At 50.0% G+C, this 13,924-nt stretch overlaps 1 protein-coding gene across 1 annotated transcript in view; it reads left to right on the forward strand.

Annotated features, from left to right (window-relative positions):
* LOC101945917 (von Willebrand factor A domain-containing protein 5A-like) overlaps window positions 1-13,924 on the forward strand; it is a 44,316-nt gene that overhangs the window by 11,720 nt on the left and 18,672 nt on the right. The window contains 3 exon segments of the mRNA XM_065566541.1: window positions 5,964-6,023; window positions 6,120-6,322; window positions 7,733-7,955. Of these exon segments, the coding sequence (XP_065422613.1) occupies window positions 5,984-6,023; window positions 6,120-6,322; window positions 7,733-7,955 (466 nt within the window). The 5' untranslated portion in view covers window positions 5,964-5,983.

Below are 13,924 nucleotides of genomic sequence, written 5' to 3' on the forward strand. Positions count from 1 at the left end.
TAATTGTCCAAAGCACACCCACTTTTCTGGCCTATATTTCCCCACTAAACTTACAGCTAAAATCATTAATGGCTCGTAAAAAAACTCACCTTATCCAAATTACTAATAATATGAACCAAGCTCAACAAGTTATTACCCAGTTAATGAACGAAGGTAATAAACCTACAACAACTCCCAAAGAAAATTTTGAATTAAAAAAATGGGTAATTGTCCAAGAAATTGCAATTAAAATTAATTTCCTTATTTTAGGTTACTTACAGTATAAATTCAACAAACCTAAGCCTAAACCTAAACAAATGCCTAGGCAGACACCTAGACAGAGGCATAAACAAACATCACAGAGTGACGAATATATATACATAATGCCTATCCCAAATACCTACCAAAATATGCCCAGGTATAAAAGTGGTGTTAAAAAGGGCCCCAAGAATACAAAATCCAATCTACATGACGGGGTTTCTTTGTGCAAACCACCCCGTCAAAGGGGGGCGTGTAGCCCTAAGGATTAATCTGCTTGTCTGTATAAATATATCTTTCTTATAAAATGAGTATTTGATTTATTAGATTTATAGATTTTATATTAAAAGTAAGTTTAGCTGTAATGCAAGAGACCTACCTACAGGCTAAAACTCTGTATGTTAAGCTAATGCGTAGTTCACACCTTTTTGAGACCCTTCCCAGGAAAAGTAAAATTAGACAAAATACCCATGCAGATGTTTAGAGACCTTTACCTAAACCAAGTAAAATGGGGTGGAAAATGAGGGGTTTTGCCCACATTTTAACGTATTTACCACAAGTGCGTACATACCTGTCATCCATACGCACATACATGCTAGCCTATGGGGTAAGTACCCTAACATTTCCGTGGGGGAAGAATGAAATATGGGCATAAGAGGAAGAATTTCCGATAAATACCTTATAAAAAGGCAGGCAGCTTGCCATTAAAGAGGCAACCTATCCACCTTATCTGCTCCTGTCTACTCTTCATTGCCTCCACCTTTCAACTACATATCAATACTACTCATCTTCTATACGGCTATTAACTATTAATAGGTCGTTCTTCATTCTTTTCAAGACTGTAAGTTAAAATCTCATTTATATTTTATTTAGCTAATAACACATAAAGTTAAGTTAAAAAACAAATAACCCTGCTGTAGCTTCCTTTACTAAAGGTGTAAAAGACGCCTAAGGTGTTGCCAACACCAGATTATTATCAAAACAGGGTGTAAGTATTAATCAATGTTTGCAGTTTATAGTCTTATATTCTCTTAAAAAACTGTAATACAAGTGTAACTCTGTAATTCTAACTGTTTTGCCATTTACTTACTATCTTCATTAATTTTAATAAAAAGTCTTTATAACTACATCTCTCTCCGAATGCGTATATGCATCCGAAGAAGTGGGCTGTAGCCCACGAAAGCTTATGCTCTAATAAATTTGTTAGTCTCTAAGGTCGCACAAGTACTCCTGTTCTTTTATCTGTCTCTGTGTAAACTTCCCGTCACAACCCCAAATTTCCTTTTATAAACTCTGTAAAGCCTAATTCAGGACAAACTCTATCTTCTAATTAAACAAATTGGCGAGCCAAAACCCATACTAATTAATATTCACAATTATTATTATTATTATTAAAATTAACAAAATTATTAATTAATTAATTAATTGAATTTAGTAGATAAATTAAATCAACACAACTAACACATCCTAAATCAGGCTACACCGGCCTTGGCAGCAGCAGCACGTTGAGGGGGGGAGGCTGGGGCCGCTGCGGTTCGCGCCGCAGGGGAGCAGCACCCGCACCTTGTGGCTGGCCCAGGCAGGCTCTGAGTGGGGGACACTCGACTGGGGGCCGCTCCTCGGGGCACACGGAGCCGCCTGCAGGTGCCACAGGGCAGCCGTCCCCCAGCACCGCAGCCGGGGCTGGGCGAAGCGGCCCGAGCTGCCCAGGGACTGCGGCAGGGCGGCCAGAAGCAGTGGGGCCATAGAGGGCGGGGCGCTGCCGTGCGGGGCCTGCGTCCCGCTCTCCGGGGCTCAGGACTGGCTCCAGGCACCAGCCTGGCAAGCAGGTGCTTGGGGCGGCCACTCCGGAGAGGGGCGGCACATCCAGCTATTCGGCGGCAATTCGGCGGCCGGTCCCTCACTCCTGCTCGGAGCGAAGGACCTCCCGCCGAATTGTCGCTGCAGATCGAGATCGCGGCTTTTTTTTTTGATCGCGGCCAAAACCCTGGAGCCGGCCCTGCCGGGGCTCTGCTCCCTCTGGGGCTATCCTGCCCTGTCTCCTCAGCCCCCTGCCAGGGTGGTCCCCCAGCTCTGCCCTCCCATGTCCCGGCTGGTCCTAGAAGTAGGAGCCCTGGCTGGAGGGACCCTGGGCTGAGGCACGCCCAGGAGCCCCGCTGCTTACCCGACCCTGCCAGCTGCTTACCCAACCCTGCCAGCGCAGACTGGCTGGAGGCGAGGGGGGAGTGGGCAGAGTCAGCACTGGTGGGGGGGAGCCCAGGCCTGGGGCAGAAGAGGGTGCAGGTGAGGGAGTGCATTAGTGGTGGGGGGGGCAGCCACATTTTTTTTTGCTTGGGGCGGCAAAACGCCTAGAGCCGGCCCTGGTCCCTTCCAGTTCTATGAGATAAGTATATCTCCATATATTTGGAGCCCCAGCCCCAACTTGGTAGCCAGGCCCGGCTCTAGGCACCAGCAAAACAAGCTGGTGCTTGGGGTGGCACATTTTTAGGGGCGGCATGGCTGGCGCCAGAATGCCGCCCCTAAAAATGTGCCCCGGCCGCCCTAGCTCACCACGGTGCGCGAAACAGCTGATTCGCGCGCCGCTTCTCCCCCTCCCTCCCAGGCTCTCAAACCTGGGAGGGAGGGGGAGATCCCTAGCGGCCGTTTCGCGCGCCGCTGCTCCCCCTCCCTCCCAGGCTCTCAAACCTGGGAGGGAGGGGGAGACTCCAAGTGGCCGCGGCACGGGCGCCGCTTCTCCCCCTTCCTCCCTCCCTCCGTCCTAGGCTTGAGGGAGGAGGCAGGGCTGGGGATTTGGGGAAGAGGCGGAGTTGAGGCGGGGCCGGGGGTGGGGTAATTAAAAAACGGGGGGGGGGGGGGGCGGCCAAAATTGTTTTTGCTTTGGGCGGCAAAAATCCTAGAGCCGGCCCTGTTGGTAGCTGCTGTAGAGGAGGAGAGACAGTTCTCCCCAAACTAGTGCTAAAACTTAATGAAAATTGTTTGTCCAGACAAAATTTCCATTACGTTTGGGGAGAGGTCTGGAAACCTTTAAGGCCAGATCTTTGTTATCTGGTATAGTTCTGGCTCTGCAGAGTTCTCCCATTGACTCTTAAGCAGCACTAGGTTTGGCGGGGATGCTGCTAGGTGTTTTGTAGGATAAAGACCTTATTTGCAAGCTCTTTGAAGCAGGGATCTGTCTGCAAACTCCAAGCCCTCTGTTCATGTGCTCCAGGGCTTCTAAAAACTCTGAGTCCACTGTGAGTTTTTGAGTTGGTGACACACACAATGTGAAACCAGGAGAACTTTGCCTGTTTCTACAGGGCTGTTGCACTTGCACAGTGTGGATCCTAAACCACCCATTTAAAATACCCATAACCAACCACTTGATGTTTTATTTCCCTTCCTATTTTCAGTGTTGTCACTTGTTTGTTTGTGGTTTTGTTTTACTGTTTGTGTTGCTTTATTACTTATTTTTACTGTTCTAGGTGTATGATGTGTTAATCAAATTTAAAGTGGACATCTCAGAGAAATTGCATATACCTGAGTGAATGCCTTTTCCGCTCCTTTCCAGTATCAGAACATGTTGTATTAATATTTGCAATGAGAGCATGATTATTTCTAGTTGACGCATAGATTTGTTTAGCATCTTAAAGCTGCGCTATGTGTGCAGATAATATGCATGCAAGAGAGATAACTATTATTAAGGGTTTTTTTATATTGCGCTTGTATTCAACAATAGTTACCTAACAGTACAAAGAACATTAGGAAAGATCATTTAATTGGTGCTGGTCCTGCTTTGTGTAGGGGGTTGGACTAGAGACCTCCTGAGGTCTCTTCCAACCCAGATATTCTATGATTCTGTGATCCGCCAAGACCCTCAGCAATTTTCAAGTGGTCTGTGGGGAAAAAAGGTTGAGAACCACTGCCCTAGAAACTTGCCCATTTCCCCCTGGCTTTTGTTATCACTTGCTGTTAACTCAAGTGTATCTGCTTTGAACTGTATGTAACGGCCAGCAGGGCAGGGAGGCATCAGGTGCGGGGAGATCACCCCGGAGTGGGGACACCCAGCCCCTGTCCTGAGTGACCAGACTCCTGGGCCCAGCCTTGTTGGGGTTTCGGGGACACGGCCAAGCCGGATGGAGGAAGGGGAGCACTTGAGGGCACCCAGGCCTCCAGGCAAAGGGAGCTGGAGCGAGGACTCTAGTTTCACTAGCCGACTCCGCCGGGGCGGTGCAGACGCCAGGAAGGTTCCCCTGATAGCGGGACCATCCCAGGCCCCTGGGTGAGAGTAGCTGCGGGCGGGGAGTTTGCAGACGCTCCCTGGCTGGACTGGGCGGGGCTAGCCTGGAAAAGTGACTTTCAGTTTTCCAGCCTCTGCACCACAGCACGGGCTAGTGAAGGTAATGGGGGCCCCACAGCCCCCCGCTGCGGTCCAGGACCCCCAGTTGGGGAGAGAACCCAGGCATCCTGGCACCCAGCCCCCCCCCAACCGGGGATAGGACCCAGGAGTCCTGCCAGGGATACAAGTGTGTGTGCGCTGCCCCCTGTAACACGGCCGGGGGGTCTCTCCGCCCCCAGCACTGCGCAGGGTGGATGTAGGGAGTGGGGGGTTTGGAGTCACGGCCCAGCCCGGCCCCACTTCCCACTGGCCGGCCCCGGGAGTCACGGGGACTCGCCCTCAGCAGAGCGGGGTCTATGACCCGGGACGGGCAGATCCGGCTCTGCCCAGAAGGGGGCAGCGCGGCTCTGCGAGCGGGACCGGGGAGGGGGGTTCGGATCGGAGCCAGAGCCGGAAATTCAGCAACTTGCTGGGTCAGAGGCGCCCCCCCCCCCCATTCTGTCCATTCTCAAACCCCCAACCCGCACAGTGCAACCCCCCCTTCCGTCCGCCTGTCCATCCTCACCCCCCCCCCCACTGTCCAACCCCCCCTTCCATCCGTCTGTCCATCCTCAACCCCCCCTGCACTGTGCAACCCCCCCTTCCATCCGTCTGTCCATCCTAACCCCCCCCCCGCACTGTCCAACTCCCGCTGCACTGTCCAACCCACCCCTTCCGTCCATCTGTCTGTCCTCACCCCCTCCCCGCCTGTCCAACTCTCTTTTCTGTCTGTGCGTCCCCACCCACACATCTCCCTCCTTCCCTCCCTCCCTCCCTCCATCCCCCGTACATTTCCATCTCTCACCCATACCTCAGTCCCTGCCGGGGGCTGGGGCCATGTGTGGGGGGGTCGGTAGTCCCTGATCGTGTTTGTCTGGCCCGGCTGAGAGCCCTGATGACAGGGTGTATCCATCCCACTGTGGGCAAGTGGGGGCGTTTCCCCGCCTCCCCCAGCACATGTGCAGGGCCCTGTGATGCTCCCCTACATTTCTCCATCCCTCCCCCGGCTCCCAGCCATTCCCTCCATCCAAACATCCATCCCCACCCCCTCCCGTCCATCTGTCCATCCATCCCCATTACCCCCCTCCACACACACATTTCTCCATCCAGCTCCTAGCTGTACCATGGTCCCTGCCTGCCCCTACTTGCTGGGAACTGGCCCCGTATGCAGGAAGGGGGAGCCCGGGGGGGGCCCGAGAGGAGCCGTCTCTCTGATCTAGGCCCGACAGCCTGCAGGACTCCCTGCCACAGGACTTGACTGAGCAGGGGGTTGGGGCTAGGGTCTCAGAGCCATTGCTGGAGGACACACTCTGTGCCCATCAGTTTCCATGGGAACCCTGTATCTCACCACACACCTTTCCCCCCCCCACAGATCTCCGACCCCGGACCAAGATGATGAGCTGCAGCCTCCTGAACAGTTCCAACAAGCCGGGTGAGTCAGGGCGGGGGGGTCCCATGACTGATGCCCCCTTCCCCCGGCGCCCATGGGGGTCAGAGGGGCCTGTGGCTGATGTCCCTCTCCCCACAGTACCCCTGCGCAGCGGCTCGGTGACGGTGCTGATCCGAGGCTTCGTGGCAGACGTGGGCTGTGAGCTGCTGTACAGGAACGAGGAGCCGGGGCCAGTGGAGGCCGTGTTCGTGTTCCCCGTGGACGCCGAGGCGGCCATCTACGCCTTCCAGGCCCGCCTGGGGGGCGCCTGCATCGAGGCCCAGCTCCACGAGAAGAAAGAGGTACCAGGGGGGAGAGACGGTACCAAGGGGGCAGGGTATGGGTACACACTGGCTCGGGGGCAGGGCAGGTGATCTCGGGGTGACCCCATCTCTCCCGGCAGCTGCAAGAGCTGTACAGGGACACACGCGCCAGGGGGCAGGGCAGGGGGATGTTGGGGGAATGGGGAATCTTGGGGTGACCTGGTCTCTCCCGGTACACACAGGAGCTGTATGGGGATACCCTGGCAAGGGGATCTCATGGGATAAGGAGATCTCAGGCTGACCCTGTCTCTCAATGCGGTACAGGAGCTGTTGCTCCTGAGGGAATTAGGCACCAAAAAAATTAAAATTCTGTGCACAATATTTTAAAATTCTGCATATATTTTTTGTCAAAATAACAGTGTAATCACGCCAGTTTCCATTATTTTGGTAATTTATTTCAAAATAATGTCAGCAAGTACATCTGTAACAACACAGACCAAAAAAAAAAGATTCTGGTAAATTTTTCCACTAATAGATTCCTTTCTAGGCTTATTCATACAGAACTTTGTGTAAGAATTCATTTAAACTACAATATAGAACCGGATTTCCCACACCTCTCAGAAGCAGCGCAAAGGCTTGGGGGAGTCAGGGGTAATGGAGGAGCTGAGAGAGAGGGAAGGAGTCTGAAGTGAACCTCAAGGATTGTTGGGTGTGGGTGGTTTTTTGGGGGGGCGAGTAGGGGAAGGGATTGTTAGGGAGTTGGGGAGCCTCCCAAATGCAGAGGCTCACCCCAAGGCTCTCCCATTCAGTCAGGCACATCTGCCCCTGTCTCCACACCCCCCAGCATTGGTCTCTGCAGCCTCCTCCCCCATCCCTGTGTGTCCCTGCATCCCCCTTCCCCTGTTCCCGTGTGGCCCTGCAGCTCCCCTCCCTCTGTCCTTGGCTCAACGGTGTCACCCCACTAGCTCCTGAGCCCACAGCCCAGACTCTCCCCCGCCCACCAGCCCTTCTGAACCCCCGTCTGTGACCCCCCCCCGGCAGCCCCACTCTTTCCTAACCTGGCTCCGTGGGCAGGGTGCTGTGAAGAATGCAGCCGGCTCCTGGCTGCTCTAGTACCACAGCAGCCTCTGGTGGGTGAAGGTGGAACTGCAGCACTTCCTGGACAATGTATTTTTTGTAGGGGATAGTTCAGTGGTTTGAGCATTGGCTTGCTAAACCCAGGGTTGTGAGTTCAATCCTTGAGGGGGCCACTTAGAGATCTGGGGCAAAATCAGTACTTGGTCCTGCTAGTGAAGGCAGGGGGCTGGACTCGATGACCTTTCAAGGTCCCTTCCAGTTCTAGGAGATAGGATATCTCCATTTATAATAAAAATAAAAAAGACCTGTATGAGGATGTGCTGGCTGGGAGTAGGGCAGGGGGATCTCAGGGTGACCCTGTCTCTCTGGCAGGCACAAGAGCTGTACGGGGACGCGCTTGCCGGGGGACAGAGCTCGTTCTTGCTGCAGCAGGAGGGGGCCGGGGGTGACATTTTCAGCTGCTCCCTGGGTAACCTGCCCCCTGGGGAGGAGGCGGCGCTGACCCTACGCTACGTCTGCGAGCTGCCGCTGGAGCCCGATGGAGCCGCCCGCTACATGCTGCCCGCCGTGCTGCGCCCCCGCTACACGCCCCATGGTGAGACCCACAGATCCCCCTGCTCCCGCCCACGTGCCCCATGGTGAGACCCACAGATCACCCTGCCACTTTAGCCTGCCTGGTCGTCCCCCAAATCCCCACTGCGCACCCTACAGTGAGTGACCCACAGCCTGTAACCCTCCCTCGCAGACCCATTAGCCCCTGCTACGTACGCCACAGGGAAAGACCCACATGGACCCTCATAGACCCATAGGCCACTACTATGTGCCCCATGGTAAGTACCTCCCCAGCCCTGCAATCCCCGCTCCAGGGTATGTTACCCCCGGCCCCTCCCCCAATATCCAAGCATCCCCCCATGCCCCTCAATAGCCCATTCCCCCCCATAGAATCATAGGACTAGAAGGGACCTTGAGAGGTCATCTAGTCCAGTCCCCTGCACTCGTGGCAGGATTAATTATCTAGACCATTCCTGACAGGTGTTTGTCTAACCTGCTCTTAGAAATCGCCAATGATGGAGATTGCACAAGCTCCCTAGGCAATTTATTCCAGTGCTTAACCACCCCGATAGGAAGTTTTTCCTAATGTTCAACCTAAATCGCCCTTGCTGCAATTTAAGCCCATTGCTTATTGTCCTATCCTCAGGGGTTAAGATATACAATTTTTCTTTCTACTCCTTGTAACAACCTTTTCCATACTTGAAAACTGTTATGTCCCCTCTCAGTCTTCTCTAGAAGAAACAAACCCAATGTTTTCAATCTTCCCTCATAGGTCATGTTTTCTAGAACATTTTTGTTGATCTTCTCTGGACTCTCTCCAATTTGTCCACATCCTTCCTGAAATGTGGCACCCAGAACTGGACACAGTACTTCAGTTGAGGCCTAATCAGAGCAGAGTAGAGTGGAAGAATTACTTCTCATGTCTTGCTTACAACACTCCTGCTAATATAGCCCAGAATGATGTTTGCTTTTTTTTGCAGCAGTGTTATACCATTGACTCATATTTACCTTGTCATCCACTATGACTCCCAGATCCCTTTCCACAGTACTCCTTCCTAGGCAGTCATTTCCCATTTTGTATGTGTTCAACCCGTTGTTCCTTCCTAATGAAGTATTTTGCATTTGTCCTTCAGACCATTTCTCCCGTTTGTCCAGATCATTTTGAATTTTAATCCTATTCTCCAAAGCACTTGCAACCCCTCCCAGCTTGGTGTCTTCCGCAAACTTTATAAGTGTACTCTCTATGCCATTATCTAAATCATTGATGAAGATATTGAACAGAACCGCACCCAGAACTTATCCCTGCAGGACCCCACTCGTTATGCCCTTCCAGCATGACTGTGAACCACTGATAACTACTCTCTGGGAACGGTTTTCCAACCAGTTTTGCACCCACTGTATAGTAGCTCCATCTAGGTTGCTAACCCTAGTTTGTTTAAGAGGTGGCCATGGGAGACGGTATCAAAATCTTTACTAAAGTCAAGATATAACACGTCTACCCCCCATCCACAAGGCTCGTTACCCTGTCAAAGAAAGCTATCAGGTTTGTTTGACATGATTTGTGTTTGACAAATCCATGGTGACTGTTTCTTAGCACCTTATTATCTTCTAGCTGTTTGCAAATTGACTGTGTAATTATTTGTTCCCTTATCTTTCCGGGTACAGAAGTTAAGTTGACTGGTCTGTAATTTCCCAGGTTGTCCTTATTTCCCTTTTTATAGATAGGCACTAGATTTGCCCTTTTCATCTCTCCCATCTTCCATGGCTTTGCAAAGATAATTGCTAATGGCTCAGGTATCTCCTTGTCAACTCCTGGAGTATTCTAGGATGCATTCCATCAGGCCCTGGTGACTTGAAGAGAACTACTTTGTCTAAGTAATTTTTAACTTGTTCTTCCCCTATTTTACCCTCTTCTGAGCCTACCTTGTTTTCACAGGCATTCACTACATTAGACGTCCAATCAGTACCAGCCTTCTTGGTGAAAACCGAAACAAAGAAGTCATTAAGCACCTCTGCCATTTCCACATTTTCTGTTATTCTTTTGCCACCGTCAATGACTAATGGGCCTACCCTGTCCTTCATCTTCCTCTTGCTTCTAATGCATTTGTAGAATGTTTTCTTGCTACCCTTTATGTCTCTGGCTGGTTTGATCTCATTTTGTGCCTTGGCCTTGTTAATTTTGTCCCTACATACTTGTGTTATGTGTTTATATTCATCCTTTGTAATTATACCTACTCTATTTTATGTCGTATAAGACTACTTTTTAACCCAGGAAAATCTTCTCAAAAGTCGGGGGTCGTCTTATATGCCAGGTGTCGTCTTATAGGGCGGGTGCTGAAACTTCCGAGCCGGACTGGAGAATCTGCGGTCGCCGCATATGGTGGGGGGAGCTCAAAAATGGCCGCGGCCACATCCCCGCCCGATGACGAGGTGAGGGGGCGCCTCACCAGGAAGGTGTAAGTGAAGGGCGGAGCAAGCTGCAGGCATCCGGGACGCCCGGGGTATGGAAAAAAGAGATAGAGCGGCGCTGTGCCCAGAAAAACACGCCTCTTTCACCCGTCTGGCCCGCCCTTGTATCCTATTACCGTACCTCCTTCTCTGCCTCTCAGATCTCGCTCCTGAGGACTGCAGTGAAGCGGCGCAGGTGCGCATGTGCGAGATCTGAGAGGCAGAGAAGGAGGTAATAGGATACAAGGGCGGGCCAGACGGGTGAAAGAGGCGTGTTTGCGCTACCGCTCTGATAGTCTTGGAGACAGGGAGGGCTGGGCAGGCAGGGAGAGCTGACCAATCCAAGCAGGCTTTGTATACAACAACCAGCCAATCGCCGGTAAGGTACATCGCTTGCCGTGATTGGCTGGTTGTTGTATACTGGGTACCACATACAGTACAGCACCAGTATCTGTACCTGTTCATACAGTATAGCACCAGTACATACAGTACAGTATACAAATGTCCAACAGTCAAAACCCCATCATGGCTCCACCAGCAAGAAGAAAGAAATATGAAGCCAGTTTCAAACTTAAAGTTGTAAACTTTGCCATGGAACATAATAACTGCGCTGCTGCAAGACAATATGGAGTAACAGAAAAGATGGTTCGGGACTGGAAAGCAAATGAAAAAGCATTAAAGAGTATGCCAAGGGGTAAGTGTGCATTAAGAAGAGGCACTCCACATTGGCCAGAACTTGAAAAACATGTAGCAGACATGGTGAATGAGCATTGCCAAAACGGTTATGTAGTGACACGAAATAAAATACATTTGTTTGCACTTCAGTGGGCCAAATCTAACCCAGATCACAGCAACAGATTTAAGGCCACTGTATCCTGGTGTACTAGATTCATGGGAAGGCATAATATGGTACTGAGGCAAAAGATGAAAATTGCCCCAAAATTACCTGCAGATCTTGATAGCAAAGTAAATAGTTTCCATCGATACGTAATACAACAGCGCACTAAACATGGCTATGCGTTAAGTAGTATTGGAAATATGGATGAAACTCCAATGAATTTTGATATGGTTGGAAATAAAACTGTCCATCAAAAAGGTGAAAAAACAATTTTAATTAAAACAACAGGACATGAGAAGTCCAGTTTTACAGTGGTACTAGGATGCACAGCTGATGGCGCCAAACTGAGACCAATGATTATTTTTAAAAGAAAAACAATGCCGAAATTCAAGTTCCCTGTTGGTTGTTTTGTACATGTGAATGAAAAAGGCTGGATGGATGAAGAAGGGGTAAAGCTATGGCTTGATAATGTATGGAGCAGGCGACCAGGTGGACTTATTCAAAAATGTAGTCTACTGGTGTGGGATATGTTCAGGGCTCATTTAACTCCCAGCACCAAGCAAATGCTTGCAAGCCTAAACACAGATGCGGCAGTTATTCCTGCAGGATTGACATCGTTGGTACAGCCACTGGATGTGTGCCTAAACAAGCCATTTAAAGATCGCATTCAAGAACAGTGGAATGAATGGATGGTTAGCGGCGAAAAGTCATTCACAAAAGGAGGAAACATGCGTGCTCCACAGTTGGATGTTTTGTGCAAGTTTGTCATAAAAGCCTGGAATGATATTGATGCAGAAACAGTAATCAAGTCTTTCAAGAAGTGTGGCATATCAAATTCATTAGATGGTATGGAGGACGACTACTTGTGGCAAGATGAAGAGGAAGCCGAAGCTGAGACCACACCATCTGATACGGAATTCGATCCATACGATGACTGCCTTACAAATGTATCACAAGATGTCATTGATGTACTTATGATATCAGATGACGAACAGGAGGATTTTGAAGGCTTTTAAAGGGAAACTGTCACGCCAGCAAAACCTGTAAAAATACCGTAGCTTGCAGTTATGATGGGCGTTGCTAACTCGCCAGGGACTTGCCCGGCACTTGCTCTCTCTCTCTTGTTTGTTATCTTCCTCCTATCATCATCAGTTCCAGTTTGGTTGACAGCTTAGAAAACAAACAGTATGGCAGCTCCCATGGGTTTATTGTCTTATCCTTCCTTTCAGCTTTAGAGTGAATTAGGAAAAGTTTAATCCACTTGCACTGTTTTATGTTTACATGTTTGATGACAAACAGCCTTATGTTTATAAGTGACAGTTTTCCTGCTAAGTACCTGCATGTCATAAGCATTTGAATTAAAATTACCATATTGAAATCAAATCTGATGTTTTTTTAATTTTTTTTTGGTGTGCGTTGGAAGAGGGGTAGTCTTATACGGCGAGTATATCCCAAACTCTATATTTTAACTGGAAAAGTTGGGGGTCGTCTTATAGGCCCAGTCGTCTTATACGCCGGAAAATACGGTAGTTTCCACTTTTTGTAGGACTCTTGATTTTTAGATCACTGAAGATCTCCTGGTTACGCCAGGGTGGTCTCTTGCCATACTTCCCATCTTTCCTACGCAGTGGGATAGTTTCCTCTTGTGCCCTTAATACTGTCTCCTTAGAAAACTGCCAACTGTCTCCAGTAGCTTTTCCTGTTAGACTTGCTTCCCACAGGACCTTACCTGCCAACTCCCTGCATTTGCTAAAGTCTGCCTTCTTAAAATCTATTGTCTTTATTTTGCTGTTCTCCCTCCTACCATTCCTTAGAATCATGAACTCTACCATTTCATGATCACTTTCACCCAAGTTGCCTTCTGCTTTCAAATTCTCAACCAGTTCCTCCCTCTTTGTCAAAATCAAATCTAGAAGAGCCTCCCTGCTAGTAGCTTTCTCCTCCTTCTGAAAGGAAAAATTGTCTCCGATACAGTCCAAGAACTTGTTGGATAATTTGTGCCCTGCTGTGTTATTTTCTCAACAGGTGTCTGGGTAGTTGAAGTCCTCCCATCACCACCAAGTCCTGTGCTTTGGATGATTTTGTTAGTTGTTTAAAAAAAGCCTCATCCACCTCTTCTTCCTGGTTAGATGGTCTGTAGTAGACCCCCACCCTGACATCACCCTTGTTTTTTACCCCTTTTATCCTTATCCAGAGACTTTCAACGAGTCTGTCTCCTATTTCCAGCTCAGTCCCAGTCCACGTAAACACATTTTTAATATATAAGGCAACACCTCTGTTTTTTCCCTGCCCGTCCTTCCTGAGCAAGCCGTACCCTCCTATACCAATATTCCAGTCATGCCTATTATTCCACCAAGTCTCTGTGATGCAAACTATGTCATAGTCGTGTTTAGTTACTAGCATTACAAGTTCTTCCTGCTTATTCCCTGTAGAGGAGCAGACTCACCCCTGCAGCGCCTCCTGCTGGTGACTTCTGGGAATTAGCTCTTCCAGCATCCTGGAGCACCCCCTGCAGGCCAGTGATCTGCTTATCCTCTAGCCCCCCCATGTCCCTCCTGGACCCCAGTGCCCTTGTATCTGGGGTGCTGCCCCCTGCAGTACACCCCTCAGTACTAGGGTCTCCCCTCCCAGGGGAACCCCCCACCCACTATCCCTACCTTGCCTCAGGATAAGGCCACTGCTAGTCTCCAACTAGCCCCCGCTCCCTGGGGCAGACTGCAGTATAG

The sequence above is a fragment of the Chrysemys picta genome, chromosome 13 (assembly GCF_011386835.1).
Source record: "Chrysemys picta bellii isolate R12L10 chromosome 13, ASM1138683v2, whole genome shotgun sequence".
Classification (NCBI taxonomy): Eukaryota; Metazoa; Chordata; order Testudines; family Emydidae; genus Chrysemys; species Chrysemys picta.